This window comes from Pelodiscus sinensis, chromosome 2, assembly GCF_052426305.1.
Source record: "Pelodiscus sinensis isolate ZL-2025 chromosome 2, ASM5242630v1, whole genome shotgun sequence".
NCBI classification, from domain to species: Eukaryota; Metazoa; Chordata; order Testudines; family Trionychidae; genus Pelodiscus; species Pelodiscus sinensis.
Window position 1 is genome coordinate 15,734,517 of NC_143053.1, and position 18,319 is coordinate 15,752,835.

Sequence of the window (18,319 nt, forward strand, 5' to 3'; positions counted from 1 at the left end):
CTATTGTATGTACCTGCTCATGAAACTGTTCTCTCCTGTGCCTGCAATTGGACATAAAATGCTTCCCAGTCTATATGGCTGTGTCTAGACTGGCCAGTTTTACCGGAAAATCAGCCGCTTTTCCGGAAAAAATTGCCAGCTGTCTACACTGGCCACTTGAATTTCTGCAAAAGCACTGACTTCCTACTGTAAGAAATCAGTGCTTTCTGCAGAAATGCTATGCTGCTCCCATTCAGGCAAAAGTCCCTTTTGCGCAAAAATTTTGCACAAAAGGGCCAGTGTAGACAGCTGAGATTTGTTTTCCACAAAAAACCCTGATCGCAAAAATGGCGATCAGGGCTTTTTTGCGCAAAAGCGCGTCTAGATTGGCCATGGACACTTTTCCGCAAAAAGTGCTTTTGCAGAAAAGCGTCCGTGCCAATCTAGACACTCTTTTCCGAAAATGCTTTTAACGGAAAACTTTTCCGTTAAAAGCATTTCCGGAAAATCATGCCAGTCTAGACATAGCCTATATGTATGTATTTTAGAGTGCATCTGTCTGTGAGTCTGTTTGTGAGTTTGTTCAAGAACTCCGTCTAATCCGTAAGAGCTAGGACCACTAAATTTAATATGCAGATTCCTCTTACCCTAACTCCTCCTGGAAGGAGTCACCACCAGAGCGGCACCACCCTCACCATCATGAGTGGCCCCAGTAAACCCCCCCACCTCACAGCCCCCTGTACTGAGCCCTCTGCTCTGAGTCCTGCACCTCCCACCTGCCTTGACTTCACCCACTCCCCATGCCTTGAGCCCCCCCCATACCTTCTAACCCTTTGCCCTTAGACCACCTACTCCTTGCCCCTCCTCATGCCAGAACTCTCATTCCAGCCATAATATTCTTTCATTTTTGAAAAATACAATACTTGAAATAATTGCATATTTTTCATTTATTAAAAAAAAAAAGAAATTCCTTTAGTTACAGACCCGAGTGACACCGAGTAGCTCTGCTAGTCTTACTAAATATTTTAGCAATGTACCCTTGTCTGTCTGTCCATCCATTTGTGAATCCGTTTGTACAAGAATTCCTCCTAAGCAGAAAGAGCTAGGACCATCAAATTTGGTATGCCGCTTCCTCTTATCAAAACTTATTTGAATTAAGGACCCGAGCAACTCCAGGTAAATCTACTTATGGTATAAAATCAGACAGAAAAGCACAACTTTTCAGGAAGAAGGGCTTAGATATGAGCAAGCACAAAAAGTTTATGCATCAGCAATCCTTGCCACATTCATTATTGTATATGGAAGTTAAAGGCTAACATTGACCCTAAATCCAGATAATTTATTTAAAAAAACTTTTTGATGGGTGGCCACTCCAAGGTTTTGGTAAGTGGTCAAAGCTGCTCTTTTTTATGGAGGGGGTATAGGGGTTCTTCTGCGCCCCCTCACCATCATGTCTCCACATGAGAGGACACCTCATGTTACACACTGCTGCTAGTAACGCTCACACACAAATCCTCACAACTCCCCAACCTCCTCCGCAATGGGGCAGGTAAGAGAGGATTGTAATGCCCAACTGACATTAGGATCAGGAACTGCTCAGAGCCAACCAATGCAGAGAAGCAGAACAATTTCCCTGTCAGATGATTGGTTCTGGTTCATTTACTGGGCCTTAAAGAGAACAACAAAGTCCTGCATCCTCCCTGTCACTAGCCTCCCAGCTCATCCAATCAGCATTGAGACTCTGAGGGGCAGGAAGCTTTGGGAAAGGGAAATGAAAAAGACAAATTCCAATATTCTCTATGATAACAACGGACAAAGGCCTTGATGGGAAAATAATTCTCCCAATGTAACTAAGTGTTTCCCATGTCTTGCATTTGGTCAGCACCAGGTGGATCAGGCTGCACTGGCACCCAGCCTCTCACAGGCTCTTACCTTCTCCACAGAGACGTCTGTCTTCTAGCTCAGTTAGTTCTGGGAAAGCAGAACATTCCAAAGAGGTTCCTCCTCGTGCTCACATTCGTTATCCTGAATCCTTTCTCAGACCTCCAGGGCAGACCTCAAGATGGAGATTCCCTGCAGCAAAGTCATGGAGCTCTCTGAGACTGGCCCTGCCCTGCAGCCTGTGCTACCTGGCCATTATCATGGACTCTTTGTGAGGTCACCACCTCCCAATGTCCGTTAGCCAATAAGCTGAGGCTATGCAAAAGGATTTATGATGTCATTGCCATGCCCACGCCTGTACTGTAGAGCTAATGTCCTACCCTAGTTAGACCAGAAGAGACAATGTGATCATCTAATCCAAGGGTGGGCAATAATTTTTGGAGGGAAGCCACTTCATGAAATTTGATAAGTGGTCGCTGGCCAATTCTGGAACCCCTGGAAGGGGTAGGGCCTTGGGCAGAAGGGATGGGGCTGTGGGCTACAGAAAGAGACAAAGAGAGTTTGTGAGTGTGACACACTTTGTGTGTGAGAGATTTTGTGACACAGATTGAGTGTGTGTGGCAGTATGTTTGTGACAGTGACTGTGTATGTGGCACAGAGACTGTGTGTCACAGACTGCAAATATGTGACAGTGACACAGAGTCTGTGGGTGCTGTCTGCTACTGGGAAAGTTTCTGAGAGAAGCCATGCTCTGTTTCTTTAAGGGAAAACTGTCCTGCTCTGTTATCTCCTTCCCCCAGCCTCTGCACTCCTCTGAGTCACTTACTATGCACTTCATATTGGAACAGCTCCTCTAACTGTGTCTTAGAATCATAGAATCATAGAACACTAGAACTGGAAGGGACCTCGAGAGATCATCAAGTCCAGTCCCCTGCCTCATGGCAGAGCCAAGCACCGTCTAGATCATCCCTGATACATGTCTATCTAACCTGCTCTCAAATATCTCCAGTGATGGAGATTTCAGAATCTCCCTAAGCAACTTATTCCAGTGTTTAACCACCTTTACAGCAAGGAACTTTTTCCTAATGTGCAACCTAAACCTCCCTTGCTGCAGTTTAAACCCATTGCTTCTTGTTCTATCTTCAGATGCCAAGGAGAACAATTTCCCCCCCTCCTCCCTGTGACACCCTTTTAGATACCTGAAAACCGTTATCATGTCCCCGCTTAGTCTTCTCTTTTCCAAACTAAACAAGCCCAATTCCTTCAGTCTTACCTCATAGCTCATGTTTTCTTCACCTTTAATAATTTTTGTTGCTATTCTCTGGACATTCTCCAAGTACTTCACATCACTCTTGAAATGTAGTGCCCAGAACTGGACACAATACTCCAGTTGAGGTCTAATCAATGCAGAGTAGAGCAGAAGAATGACTTCTCGTGTCTTGCTCATAGGACTCCTGTGAATACATCCCAGAATATTGTTTGCTTTTTTTGCAACAGTGTCACACTGTTGACTCATATCTAGCTTGTGGTCCACTATAACCCCTAGATCACTTTCTGCAGTACTCCTTCCTAGAAAGTCACTTCCCATTCTGTATGTGTGAAACTGATTGTTCCTTCCTAAATAAGAGTACCCTGCATTTTTCCTTATTAAACTTCATTTTATTTACCTCAGACCATTTCTCCAGTTTGTCTAGATCGTTTTGAATTATGACCCAATCCTCCAAAGCACTTGCAACCCCTCCCAGCTTGGTATCATCTGTAAACTTAATAAGTATACTCTCTATGCCATCATCTAAATCGTTGAAGATATTGAACAGAAGCGGACCCAAAACAGACCTCTGCGGAACCCCATTTGTTATGCCCTTCCAGCATGACTGTGAACGGTTGAAAAATACTCCCTGAGTCTACGTCTAAACTACAAAGAATTTTCGAAAGAGGATATGCAAATTCCATGGGAATTTGCATTTCTTCCTCAGATCACATTTTCAAAAGAGGATCTTTCAAAAATTAAAGTAGTCTGGATGAGGGTTTTTTTAGAAAAAAAAAACCTTTTTCAAAAAAAATGTTTTTCCTAAAAAAAGGGAGGTTTAAGTGATTTTTTCGAAAAAGGATTGTTGATTTTTTTAAAAAAAGCCCACACATCCAGACTACTTTCAAGGTGTAACAGTGCACCTTTAACACAAGCAGATGTGTATTTTTAATACATTCGTGGTTAGTATAATCATAATAAAGACATATTATTACTTGTGATTTTATTGGTGTTTGAGTCTGCATGTGTGTGTTCCTCCTCTCGAGACATTTTTAGCAGGTTTTATGTCAATCTGGAGTCTCATATTTTTAAATGTGTATATATATTTGTATTGTGTTTTAAAAATTTTGTAAGACGCCTCAAATATTTTAAATAGAGAGGCGGGGTAAAAATATTGTAAATGAATGAATGAATGCATGAGTAAATAAATAAATAAATAAAATAATTCGGAAGAAAAGACACTCAGATCAAAATAGATAATTATTTCCTTTGTCTTGTTCCACTTATGAAGTTTTCATGCTGCTGGTGGGGTTTTATTTAGACTGTTGCAAATGTCATGCAACAATGAAAGTGTTACTCATGTTGTGCCAAATTCAATCATTGGGGTAAATCCACTGAAGTCAAGGAAGTTTCACCAAGAATGAATTTAGCCCTCAGTTTTTAATATGGAGTGGAACCGAAGGGTCATAAGTAAAACATTTCAGATGGGTGAGGCAATAATAACATTATTTTGCAATAACCAGCACCAGATTACTGCTGTTTTATTTTTAACTCAGCAGCTTGCTTTCATTTATTGTGAGTACATCTACAGAAGGCAATTTTTCACCTTCTTCGTCAAGATACGATGTCAGATATTACACATTTGTCTGTTTTGTAGTACTAGTACATAATATCCTTCTGGCTGTGATACAGAAAGTCATAGGAGTCAGAGACAGAAAATATTTATCAGGTCATTTTTTTTCTTCTGCCTGAATAGGACTGTCCCCATGCAACAATGTAATTTGAAATGACAGAAGTGGGAGGCAAAGAGGGTGGTTGCCCCGGGGCACAGTAATTCAAAGGGGCCCAGGTCTCTCAGCCACCACCATCTACTGTGGCAACCATGAAAATCAGAACCTTAGGCCCTCTAAATTGCTACCTGAAGCACCGTGCTGTGCACTTCAGGTGGCATGGACAGCTGGCTGCCTCCAGCCCTGCCCCTTCTGCCCACGGCTTTGCCCCTTCTAGGAGTGTGGAGTCCTCCCTCCCTCCCCCCCAGAGGCCTGCAGAGGCTGTCAGCACCCTGAGTGCTGGGATTTCCCTTTGGAGACTATTCTACAGTCCAATAATGCTCACTGTTAGAACTAGTCATTCAGACTAAATATATTTCAGTAGGAATTAGCAGTGTTCTTCTCTCGTTTTATGTATCATGAAAGTGTAGTGGCTATGGAATCGATTTTAAATGTGTCACTGGTCCTATTTATTTCATCCTCCAAAGTACTTTTACCTCTAATCATTGCATAACTTGATTATGATCAGCCAAGCAGTGTGGCTACTGGAAAATAACTGACCTGCTACTGAACGATGAAATATTAACAGATGTTTCCTCTGTACAGTGGTGATCTTGGATGGATTTTGTTAACATTCAGAGATTTTGGTGGGGGAAGAATTAAGATAGGATTATTTTAGACATAGTGATGCAATCAAAGCCTTAACATCTCACAACATTAGTGGTACGCTAAGTATACTGACTGTAAAGTATACTGACTCATAGCTGTATCAGATTTATAAGTAAAAGATATGCTACGAAGTTCCATCAGTTGTTTTTAAAAGCATCACAGACAAGGTGCTGGTTTTGTGCCCCCTGATATAAATACACACTAGACTTATTTAAAGCTGGCATATCTTTCTTTTGGCAACCCCCTGCAGGGTTGTTCTCTTGCCTAATCTTAATCTTCAATTTACTCTTCAAAATGATGTGAGGCTACTTAACAGGAAGAATGACCTCATTCTGCCTCTTTACTTCTGATTGCACAGTCTGTTTTCAAAAGGAAACAAGGGGCTTTATAGACCTGCCTTTTCGAAGAACTCTCGGAGCTATTCTGTTCCAGGAAGCTGCATAAGGAGCAATCTACACTTGCATTTTTGATTTTTGACTCTCTTGATGAAAAATTTCTTGCATAAGTTTGTTAATTGTGAAATGGCTTTTCCAGGTTTGGAAGATTTCACACATGATGATGTTTTATTACTTTGATCAACAGAGGAATAACTAAGCCCTGGATTTCTCCATTCCAATCAACTTTTTAGGAAGCTTTATGTTTCTTTGAATGCTTTCATCACTACCAGCAAAGATAAGAGACTAAAATACCCTTCAAGAAGTGACATGTATGAATACAATTATTTCTCATAGACATTATTGTATTTCAAAAGATAAGAGAGTAATATTTGTTATCTGAATAGGGTTAAATACTTGGGCTTAAATAATTTAACTGCTAATGATGGGTTTTGTTATGTACTGAGGTAAATATTTATCGTGTACAGTGCAACATGTGTAAGGTATTGGCTAGCTACCATTTGAGGGACTCATTGCTTTAAGGACCAGTTTGAGTATCACCAAGGAAAGTGATTACAGTAAATTGTTTTGGACTGTGCTCATTTATGTACATTCTGAGTAGAAAGAAGCTTTCATGCTTACATTTTAGTGATTTTAATTTCAGAACTAGGCAGTGTTGTAGACTCAAACTTTTATTTGAATAACAAATAGACTAGTAGCACCTTAAAGACTAACAAAACATGGTATCATGAGCTTTCGAGGGCACAACCCACTTCTTCAGATGATTGCCATAAAATGTTACTGCCTTGCCTATAGCTTTGTTTCATTCTCTGTTAGGTTGTTTGATCATATTTTGCCTTTGTCATGTATATTTTTAAAATATTTTTGTTGAACTTCAGGCCTCATTTTAACATGCCGTGGGTCACAAATATTACTTACTATTAAGTATTAATTAAAGTAATTGCAAAGAGGCAATTGATATGCTTTGTTCTGATTTAGTTACATTGTTACAATAGTTTAGGAAACTGTACTAGAAGAGCACAGTCATGAATAGTTACTTGGCAGAATTTGATTTTTTTTTAGGGAATAACATTAATTTTTATTTTACAGGCAAGGTGGGTGAGTTTGTATCTTTTATTGGACCAACTTCTTTTGGTGAGAGAAACAAGCTTGGTCCAATAAAACAGACCAAACAAAAGATGGTCTCATAAAAGATACCATTTCACATGCCTTGTCTCACTAATATCCTGGAACTAGCATGACTACAACTACACATCATACAAGTATTTATTTTAAGCATTTGTTAGAATTTTTGTCTATTTACATTTTCAGTTGCATGAAATTATGCTTTAAAGTGTTTTTTCTATTATTTAAATGTTCAGTTGTGAGAAATTATAGGGGGACTCACACCATAGGGGAGGCAGATAATTATTTACTTGATAGTAGACTGTGAGATTCAATAAAATAAAGCTTTATAACCATTAAAACACAAAATATCAACATCAGGAAATATACAAAGTAAACATCCTGAAGTCATATGCTAATCAGTTCTCAAGCAGCATATTTCTTACTTCGCCTATCTGTAAATTTGGCTTTTTATCAATGAAAATATTTTTTCATTAGCATGCATTACAGTAAAGTCAGTGTTTACTGATATTCACAGATAAAAATCTAATCCTTTCAAGCCTAACAATAAATAAAAGCGAGACTGTATAAAGTGCTGTCTGCAAAATGAAATGCACATATTTTCTCCAATGTTTTCAAGACCTTGGGGATTCAATTCTGTTTAAAATCATAGCACAGAAATCACAAATACTCCTAAACTGTTCATGAAGATGTGTATAAATGGGAGAAATATATCACATTTCCACTAATCTGTATCCTGCATCTCCCTCACATCGTATCCTAAAGGGATTTGCTGCCAGCTGTTCAACACCTATGTTTCCTCTCAAGTTGTCCTGGATCTCAGAGGTGGGTGATGTGATACCTACATATAACCATAGTCACATGAGTAATTTTATTGAAACTACTCATATTCATAAATTACTCACAGGCCTAAGGGTTTACAGGGTAGATGCCATAGATTTTACACCACTTTATAAAGTACATTGTGATTTTTTCTAAAGCAAGGCATTAGACACATGTAAGATATTATATATAAACTTTCTCATTTTATTTGACATAACAGTGATGCAAAAGCATATAATTGAGAAAATAAAGGAAGTGCTTTAGTGCACATAGGACATTTGTAAGTCTATCTATACTGTACATCAAAGTTCCCTCTATTTTTTCCATCCATGTGTGGAATAAGTTTTATGTACACCAAGGCATGTGTGGATGTGCACCACCAGTATTAATTTATGTTGCAGTTGTGGACACTGTGGGCTCTCTGCAAATCAGATGGGTGGAATTTTTATCTCTCCTGGGTGACTGCCAAAGTGCTCAGTTTACAGGGAATGTTGCTGTACATCAGGGGTGGGAAACCTCAGGCCTGGGGGCCGGGCGTGGCCCCTGGCTTGCCTGGGTCTGGCCCCCAAGGTTTAAAGCCCCCCTAGCATTGAGGAGCCTGCGCTGTTGCTCCAGCCCCCCTGCTGCTTCACTGCAGGGCTGAAGCACACTAAATCTATTAGGCTGGACCCCCTAGGCTCTGGTGGGCAAGGGGAATGTGGTAAGTGTCTTTCGTCTTTCTCTTCAGTTGGGGGCCAAGTCAGTGAGGGGTTTTTTTTTCACTTGTGTGTGAACCCTGACTGATTTTTCTGTGGTTCAGTGGCCCCCAGCCCAGAAAAGATTCCCCATTTCTGCTGTACATCATGGATTTAAGTATTAGGGAAGAGATCACAGTTGCAGATTGCAAAGGGTCTAAGACTGACCAAATCAAGTTTGGGCCTGGGCCTGCAGGCCCTATTCAAAGACACGTACTCTTGAAATCTATGAGCTATCTGCCTGAAAGAATGGCAGGATCAGACTCACATTTCATGGAATACAACATAATTAGTAATGTAATGTCCATTCCTGATTATGCCCCCGCACTCTCCGTTTTCAATAAATATTAACTTTCCTTTAAAATCTCTTGCAGATAATCTGTGAGGCATGTAGCTCCAGACAGGCCTGTTCAAGATGTATCGAATCTCCCACCTAATGTCAACACCAGCAGCAAGTAAATGTGCAAACATTTCTTTGGTCTTTCTGAACTGGGGTTTTGTCATTTGGGGTTTATACTGGAATCTACTAGCCAACTGTCAGGGATTATGTCCTTACACATCAGAGAATGCCTTCTAATGTGAATATGAACTTCTTCTTTTGAATATAATATTTCCCCATTGATTGAAAAGTAAAGATTTTTGCAGGCTTTCTCTATAAAATTATAAAGAAGAGAATATTGGTGCAGTCACTTATGCATGTAAAATGCAATTCTGTAGTGTGTAAAATTGTATAAAGATGGAAAACACTATTCCATGCAAACAGATAAGTGATAGGCTGATAATTGCCATTCAATGTGGTTGCACTCCTAACAAGAGCCTTGTCCAGGTGCCTTTTCCCCCCCAAATGTCCCTCTCCATTCTTCACACATCCATGAGCCCCACTCCCATCTCTAGACCTATGTTTTGGGGATGTTCTTAATTGGGCTCAGGTGGGCAAGACTTCTGGTCTGTAACCCCCTATTCCTGCTCATCCCAGGAATAGGCGTAACACTGACAGGTGGAACCTAACCAGGGACCTCTGGCACTTAGTGTATGAGCCTCTACAGCTTGAGCTAAAAGCCAGCTGGCTCTCAGCTACGGCTGTAGACCACACTCACTGGCTGTGTCTAGACTGCATCCCTTTTCCATAAAAGGGATGCAAATTAGACACATTGCAATTGCAAATGAATCGGGGATTTAAATCCCCCCCACTTCATTTGCATAAACACGGCTGCCGCTTTTTTCCGGCTCGGAGCTTTGCCGGCAAAAGGCTCCAGTCTAGACGGGGATCTTTAGGAAAATAAAGCCTTTTCTGAAAGATCCCTTATGCCTCTTTAAAAAAGGAATAAGGGATCTTTCGGAAAAGGCTTTATTTTCCCAAAGATCCCCGTCTAGACTGGCGCTTTTTGCCGGCAAAGCTCTGAGCAGGAAAAAAGCGGCAGTCATGTTTATGCAAATGAAGCGGGGGGGGGGAGGAATTTAAATCCCCGCTTCATTTGCAATTGCGATGTGTCTAATTTGCATCCCTTTTACGGAAAAGGGATGCAGTCTAGACACAGCCACTCTGCTTCTCTGTAAGCGGTCTAAGTGCTACTAAGTGGACTAGTACACTATACCCATTAAGTGTGTGGATTATATAGGCATAGGGAATCTGAGGTGTTTGGGGGATTCACGTCCTCTTGCTCCACCAGGACCTTCAAAGTATGATAGTATGGGCGGGCCTCCCACCTCCTGATCTTCCCCTGGATAACTTCCTACCCAAAGTGTTTGGTTCTAGGCTGCTGTTTGATTCTAGTCCTATGCTCCAAACCCCAGAGTTTGCCACTGCACACAATTATCCCTATCTCTGGAGTGATGCCTCCTAGGAGGGGTAAAAAGACTCACAGCTGGAGCTCCTCAGTAGGTGCTCCTTCTCCTTCTGTCTTAGGTCAAAGCTCCTGGAAATGACTTTTCACCTCTCCACTCCCTCGGCTGCTGAAATTTTTTTTACTCTATGCTTGGCAGTACAAGATGGACAGAGCTCTCCTAGCCCAATATTGCTCCAGCCTTTTCCCTGTCTTGGCTGTTGTGAGGCGTTTGTAAACCCCATTACAGACTCAGACCTCTTAATTACCTGACCCTTGCGACACTGAACAAGGACGTTGCAGGTTTGAGCCTTGACAAAACATCGAAATCCAACTTCCTAGATGTTCTCAGAATCCTGTAATCAGCCATTATCCTCAAATTTTTGCCATTGTTGCCAGAGCTGCTCCTCATCTGCAGATGCCTTTTTGCTTGATACATTAGAATGGTAATGGTTTAGCCCTTTAATGAGACCATGTAATTGATACAGGAGAACCTGAGCCCTGCTGGTACAGGCTGAACCTCTCTAGTCCAGCATCCTCAGGACCTGAGCAGTGCTGAGCCAGAGAATTTTCTGAACCACAGGAGGTCAATATTGGCTAGCAGCATTACCAACACTTCTACTGCTTACAGGACTGTTGAAAGACATTTGGGGTAAATTTGAGCTAAATATCAGCAGAATATTAATAGCCAGGTTTGGTGGCTGTAAACAAACCTTTTGGAATTGTGGGAAACTTGGCCACATCAATAAGTGGACATGTGGCTAACTAAAATCATGCTGGACCACGGATGCTGCCGAAACAGAGAGTGCCAGGCTAGAGAGATTCAACCTGTAGAATCAAGTAAGTGAGCTGTTCATGAAGTGTGAAAACTTTAGAAAGATGCCATTAAAAGTGCTGGACATATTCCCTTGTATGTGCCTGTATTTACTTCCCACAAGATATTAAAATGTGTAGTACATTCATACTTGGATTATTGACTGTAATCAGCTTTGATTTGTGCTACTCTTCTGGGGATGATGCTGTACAAGTCTAAATTATATGATGTTTCTTTTTTATCTATCCATCATCACTCTGTTTTCTTTCCTTTAGTTTGTCTTTTCCTAATTTTCTCCTCCTTTTTGCATCTTTCAATTTAAATGAAAACCATTTAGTGGGTATAACTATCGCTTGGAATGCCTATGTAATGAGTCTGAGATGGGACTTCTATCTGGTCTTTGTCTCAACAGGTTCCTCGGTGTCTGATAAAGAGCCCAAGCCAAGTCTGTCCCCTGAACACATTTTGCCAAGGTATGAAGTAACACTATTCTTTATTTCATTTTATTTTTCCTTTGTGTTTGAAAATAATTTCTATAATTTTGATTTAAACAATTTCTAATTACGGTGCTATTCATACACTAAAGCATAGTCACATTGTATCTCATAAATATCACTATGCTGCAATCTATGGCCACTTGAAACTTTAAAGCTGCATTTGGCATAGAATTCATACTCCTGCTTGAAAAGCACAGGCCTCAACCACTTGAACTAAAGCAGAATCCCCATGGAGTATCTGTAGCATACCGCTGATAACAGTTGTTCATTTCAAATTATGTACAACAAAGGGCAAGGTGGGGAGAGATAGCTCAGTGGTTTGAGCATTGGCCTACTAAATCCAGGGTTGTGAGTTCAATCCTTGTGGAGGCCATTTGGGGCAAAAATTTGTCAGGGATGGTACTTGGTCCTGCTGTGAAGGCAGGGGACTGGACTTGATGACCTTTCAAGGTCCCTTCCAGTTCTAGGAGATTAGCAAAAATGTCCACTCCTAGGCTATGTCTACATTGTGGGCTTCTTGTACAAGAGCACTGCCATGTGCTTTTGTGCAAGAGATATGCTTTTGCACAAGAGCGTCCATGGCAGTGTGGACGCTCTCTTGCACAAGAAAGCTCTGGTGGCTATTTTAGCCATAGGGGTTTCTTGCGCAAGAAACCCATTGCCTGTCCATACATGCCTTTTTGTGCAAGAGCTCTTGTGCAAAAAGGCTTATTCTTCATAGAAGGAGGAATAACTCTTGCACAAAAAGCCCTGTGTTCTTATGATTTACTGTACTTTTTCTTGTGCAAGAATGCGCTTTTAGTGTGGATGTTCTGCATGGTTTTGCACAGAAGCTCTGCAGTGTAGACGTAGACTAAGTCTGTGCATTGCAATACTGTTATCTCCTGTCCATGGTATAGATCTTTGTACAATTATCTATTAAACATCTTTTTCCAGTTTTCAATAACTTGATGAGTTTCCCACCATCTTTGAGGGCAGTTTGTTTGCTGAAAGATCTCTACCTGCTTCTATTAATAATGACAAAGGCTATGTCTAGACTGCAGGCTTCTTTCGGAAGAAGCTTTTCCAGAAGAGATAATCTAAAAAAATTATTCCAAAAGAGAGTGTCTACACAGCAAAAGTGCATTGAAAAAGCGATCTGGTTTTTTGAAAGACAGCGCACACACTGAATGGACACTATCTCACATTTAAGCTGTGATTACTATCGACGGAGTGGCCACCAGGGCACCTGTGCTTTTTCCTCTTTTCTCTTCTTTCGAAAGAGCTCCCTCTTCCCCGTCTACACATTCCTTTTTCCGAAAGAGCTCTTTCGGAAAAAGTCTTGTTCCTTATAGAAAGAGTTTTACCAAAGTCAGAAAAAACCCTCTGTTCTTTTTATTTATTTTTTAAGAACGTGACTGCAGTGTGGACGTAAATCAAGGTTTTTATGAAAAAACGACATTTTTCTGAATAAACTCTGTAGTGTAGACATAGCCAAACATAGATTAGGGTTAATGCCTGATCCTGCAAAGTGCTGAGCACCCTCAAAGCCTAATGTAGTCCATAAGGATTGTGGGTACTCAGCACCTCACAGGATTGGGGTCCAATTCCAAAAACAGAAACATGCTTTATGCCTACCTAACAGTCCTCTTGTATTCCAGTATGAAAAGTAGCTCACTTCTGTCTTAAATACTTGCCTAGTGTGGTGTGTTATTCAACAGTGTTACATTTCACTCCAGAAATAGTTGCATTTCAGTGGTGGGAGAAGTGATCTCTGTGTATAGTTTGTATATCATTTTGTTACAGCTTGTCAACGAATGGCCTCCTCTATTATTGTGGCCACAGGGTGGCCCTACAAACAGCCCGTTGCCTCAGTTTCCCCCTTCAAGGGGCTTCTTAGACAAACTCCACACAGGCTTTCATGAATCCAATAACAACAACCTGCCTTAGGCTCTGATTTTATTCACAAGAAGTTCACAAATAAACAGACAATCCCAGTCTTAAGCAGGGAACAATCCCTTCTTCTGAGAGCTATGTCTTTCTTCTCTCTGGGCAGCTGGAGAAGGCCTAGCCTGTCTTCTTTGCTTTCTTCCCAAGAGAAAACAAAACTTCCAGTCAGGGCTTTCTACCCAACCCTGTCTTCCAGTGACCCCAGCTGGAGAAGGGACTCACTTCCTGCAGCTTCCTCCCTCTGTCTGTTTCTCCCTGAGCATGCTCCTTTCTCTGAAGCTCCCCATTGCCCTTTATAAGGAATTAGGTGAGCCTTGCTCAGGTGGGCCTCATTAGTAATCATGGCTGGCTGTCCTCAGGGGTGGGGAACATTTATTGTGTTGGGAACTGCTGACCCACAGAAAAATCAGTTAGGGGCTGCACACAAGTGAGAAACAGAACCCCCTCTCACAAACACTCACTGATGTGGCCCCCCAACTGAGAAGGAGAAAGACTCTCTCCACATTCCCCTCGCACACCAAAACCTAGGGGGGGCTAGGCTAGTAGATTTTGTATGCTCCAGCCCCACAGTGGGGCAGCGGGAGGGTGGGCTGGAGCACCAGCATGGGCCCCCCAATGTTGTGGGGGGAGCCCTGAACCTCAGGGGTCGGATCTAGGCAAGCCGGAGGCCACATCTGGCCCCTGAGCCTTAGGTTCCCCACCCCTGCTCTAATTTACACTTTACATAGCTATATTCTGGGAGCTATTAAAATGAAAAGTGATGTGTACATCTAAAAATATTATCATTCATTTTTAACATTTTTGCTCCTGTGTTAAAGAGAATTGTACAATAACTTAGAGGGTTTTATTTCTTTCCTTTTCAGTTACTCTTATGCCTTTCTGAGTCGTGACACCTCGTATGAATGTTGTTCCATAAACCCTTTGGCGGGCTCATTTTTCACATGTCGCCGCAGTCCTCGGCTTCTTACTAACGGCTATTATATTTTGACGGAAGACAGTTTTCTGTCTGATGACGACGGTAATGTAACACTGACCCCATCACAGACCAGTGTTACTTATAAGGAGAAATTAGTTAGGTAAGTGAGTCACACATGTTATATTTAATATCGGGTGTTGGCTTTATAACTCTGGTATCAGAGATTTCAACTTGGCTGTCAGGGCATAACTATAATGCTTAGTACATGGTCATTTTATCTCTGTGCTTCAGTTTTATACCTGGATTTCATATCCTAATAGCAATGGAGCACACCAAGTGATATAATTCTGAGAGACTGGAGTGGTTAAAATCACTTGTTCTTCAGAGCCATGCCTTACAATATTACCCCAAAAGTTTTAAGCACACAGGTGTTACAGAAGCCAAAGTAGCTCAGTTGGGCCAGTGTCAGATTGACAATCTAAAGGTCCCTGGCTCAGTCCTGAGTTTTGGCATGTCTCTCAGGTTAGATAGATGTCTATCAAGGATGCTCTAAACCAGTGTTTCTCAACCTTTTTTTTATAAAGTACCCCTTTAAAAAAATATAAATACCCCCAGTACCTACAGTTTTCAGATAGCCTGGTCCCCCCTCTCCCCACAGGCTCTGCTATGCAAGGGGAATGTGGGAAGTGTCTTTCTCCTTCTCAGTTGGGGGCCATGTCAGTGAGGGGGTTTTGTGTGCAGCCTCTGACTGATTTTTCTGTGGGTCAGTGGTCCCCGACCCAAAAAAGATTCCCCACACCAGTTTAGACTCTAGATAGTTCTTGGTCCTGCTGTAAGGGACCTCTTTGGGTCCCATCCAGTTCTGTGATTCTATGTTACTCTGCTTGGAGCTCTCCACAGAAAATTTAAAAGAGAGATACAGTTGCCCAGAAATTCATGGCTTTTCATTTGTTGATGAAATATCTTCTGTTTTAGAAGAGTGACTTTAATTCTTCCATGCATAAAAGAATGATAAGAGCAACTCCAAAATTAGCTATAACAAACATATTCATATTTTAGAGAAATTCAAGTTTGTTTATTCCACTTTCAAAATACAGGCAGTCCCCGACTTACGCGGATCCGACTTATGTCGGATCCGCACTTACGAACGGGGCTTTCTCGCCCCGGAGCTCACAGGCAGCGATCAGCCACCTCGAGCTCCGGGGCGAGAAAAGCTGCTCCCGGTGCCCCTGGTCTGCTGGGGACCATCTCCAGCAGGCCAGGGGCATTGGGAGCAAACCCGCAGTCACGGCGGGTTCCCGCGCTTCTGAGGCTTTGCCAGAGCAAAGCCTCAGAAGCGGGGCACCCCGCCGCTGCTGCGGGTTCGCTCACGGTGTCCCTGGTCTCCAGCAGACCAGGGGCACCGCGAGCGAACCCGCAGCCGCGGCGGGTTCCCGCGCTTCTGAGGCTTTGCTTTGGCAAAGCCTCAGAAGCGCGGGGACCCCGCCGCGGCTGCGGGTTTGCTCCCGGTGCCCCTGGTCTGCTGGGGACTGTCTCCAGCAAACCAGGGGCACCGGGAGCAAAGCGGTCCGGTGCCAGAGCAAAGCCTCAGAGGCGAGGCACCCCCCCCGCTGCCGCTTTGCTCCCCGTGTCCCTGGTCTGCTGGGGGGGGGGGTGCTGCTAGTGTGCCCCCTCCCCAGCAGACCAGGCTTTTGTTGTGGACCCTGGGGCAGAGCAGCTGGGACGCTGCCGGTTGGTCCCGCAGCGCCGCTCTGGGCACTACTGGACCAACCCGAAAGCACCCCAACTGCTCTGCCCCAGGTGTCCTGATTCAGCCGCTGCTGGTCAGTTTCAGCAGCGGCTGAATCAGGACTCCTGGGGCAGAGCAGCTGGGGTGCTGCTGGGTTGGTCCAGTAGCGCCGAGGAGCGGTGCTACTGGAGCAACCTAGCAGCACCCCAGCTGCTCTGCCCCAGACGTCCCCAAGTCAGCCGTTGCTGAAACTGACCAGCGCTGACTACAGGAAGCCCGAGGCACAGTTGCTCTGCCCCAGGCTTCCTGGAATCAGCTGCTGATCAGTTTCAGCAGCAGCTGACTTGGGGTTCTTAAGTTGAATCTGTATGTAAGTCAGAACTGGCGGTCAGTTTCAGCAGCGGCTGAATCTGGACGCCAGTTCCGACTTACATACAGATTCAACTTAAGAACAAACCTACAGTCCCTATCTTGTACGTAACCCGGGGACTGCCTGTATCATAATTTTCAAAACATTGTAAATGCATTATTTTCAGTGGCTCATTAGGAGTTTTGCCTGAATGAGGACTGAGCAAAAGCTGAATTGTGCTTCAAGAGTTCGTCTAATAAATTAATACTATATTACATACGGAAGGCTCCAAATCATTGTTGCTATAAAAGTGTTTTATGTGATCTAGAAATTTCTTTGGAATTTAAATACCCCAGTGCATTTGTGATGAATCTCCTTCTGATGTTCACTAGCAGCTCAAAATTAATTAACACTGTTTCTATGTGTGGATGCCATTCTAGAGAGTTAATTGATGATGGGACACAGGCAGAATAGTAAACCTAAAAACTGTAATTTTTAGAAATTCAGCAAAACAAATGGTTTATCCAAGGAAGAGGGACACTCTGAAGACTGAGAAGTGTTACTGTCCTGCTCCTAACAGGGTATTATGACAGAGAATAAAAAAAATAAATAAAAATATAGGTTCTGTCCTGCACTCTTATTCAGGTAAAATTCCCATATGATTACATATCTGAGGCTACATCTAGACTACAGAGTTTTATTGGAAAAAGGTATGCAAATTGTGCTCCATAATTTGCGTATCTTTTTCCAATTATTTTTTCAGAAGAGGCTTTTCTGAAATTTGGCCCATCTACACTAGGCCAAATTTCGGAAAAGCCTCCTCTTTCGGAAGAGCCTTTCTTCCTTGTGAAACAAGGAAGACAGGGCTTCCGAAAGAGCACATCTGCTCTTCCACAAAAAATGTCGGAAAAGCAGACACATTCCTTGGATGTAATGAAGGTTTTCTGGGATACTTCTGGTATCTCAGAAAAACTCCGTAGTCTAGACGTAGCCCGAGGAAGGATTATAAATTTGGTTCCTTAATGTTACAGTGTCTAGTGGTTTTTCATTGAAGGAGCTTAGGATAATTTGAAAACTATTAAACCACAGAACACTCTGGTGAAATATATAAATATTGTTAGACCCATTTTACAGATGAAGAAACAGTGGCATTGAGAAATGTAATGACAAGCTCCTGAGCGAACCTTTGGCATATCAAGGAACAGACCCCAGGATGCCTGACTCTTAGGGCTGTAGTCTAACCTTTAGAACATGTTTCCTGTTCTAAAAATAAATGTAGTTTGCCTTTTAAAACATGGGGATTTTTTTCTTTCTAGAATATTCAGGAGGAGGAAGAAAATCCGTCGCTCTCTCACCAGTCTGTTCAGGCTCAGTGCCTCAGATTCATGGCTCAACAGCACTGTCCTTAGCAACATGGATTCTCCTCATGTAGACGAGACTTGGAACGACGGAGATAGTAAACTAGATGTCAATCAGCAATATGGCAATGGTAAGCCCACAGTAACATAACTAACTAGTATATTCTGTGTTAGTTGGGCGTGTCTGTTCTTAATGATCATTGTAGGTAGATAATTCCTTGGGATTTTTAGGGTGGGAAGCGGGGGGGGCTTTGCTCAAATCAGCATGTAGAGGACAGATC

At 42.5% G+C, this 18,319-nt stretch overlaps 2 protein-coding genes across 3 annotated transcripts in view; one reads left to right on the top strand and one right to left on the bottom strand.

The window, feature by feature from the left end:
• The window catches only part of PHF20L1 (PHD finger protein 20 like 1), a 97,412-nt gene extending 95,340 nt beyond the window's left edge, over window positions 1-2,072 (bottom strand). The window contains exon 1 of the mRNA XM_025184904.3: window positions 1,912-2,072. The gene's annotated coding sequence lies outside the window, so the exon portion shown is untranslated. The remainder of the gene's footprint in view (window positions 1-1,911) is intronic.
• A 3,883-nt stretch (window positions 2,073-5,955) lies between these two features.
• TMEM71 (transmembrane protein 71) overlaps window positions 5,956-18,319 on the top strand; it is a 28,686-nt gene continuing 16,322 nt past the window's right edge. Inside the window, exons 1-5 of one of the 2 annotated variants that reach the window (XM_006123546.5) lie at window positions 5,956-6,253; window positions 8,998-9,078; window positions 11,673-11,733; window positions 14,550-14,762; window positions 17,997-18,169. In XM_006123546.5, coding sequence (XP_006123608.3) covers window positions 9,039-9,078; window positions 11,673-11,733; window positions 14,550-14,762; window positions 17,997-18,169 — 487 coding nt within the window. In that variant the 5' untranslated portion in view covers window positions 5,956-6,253; window positions 8,998-9,038. Of the gene's footprint in view, window positions 6,254-6,825; window positions 7,893-8,997; window positions 9,079-11,672; window positions 11,734-14,549; window positions 14,763-17,996; window positions 18,170-18,319 lie in introns of those variants that run through there. The other variant, XM_089776158.1, reaches the window with a different exon arrangement.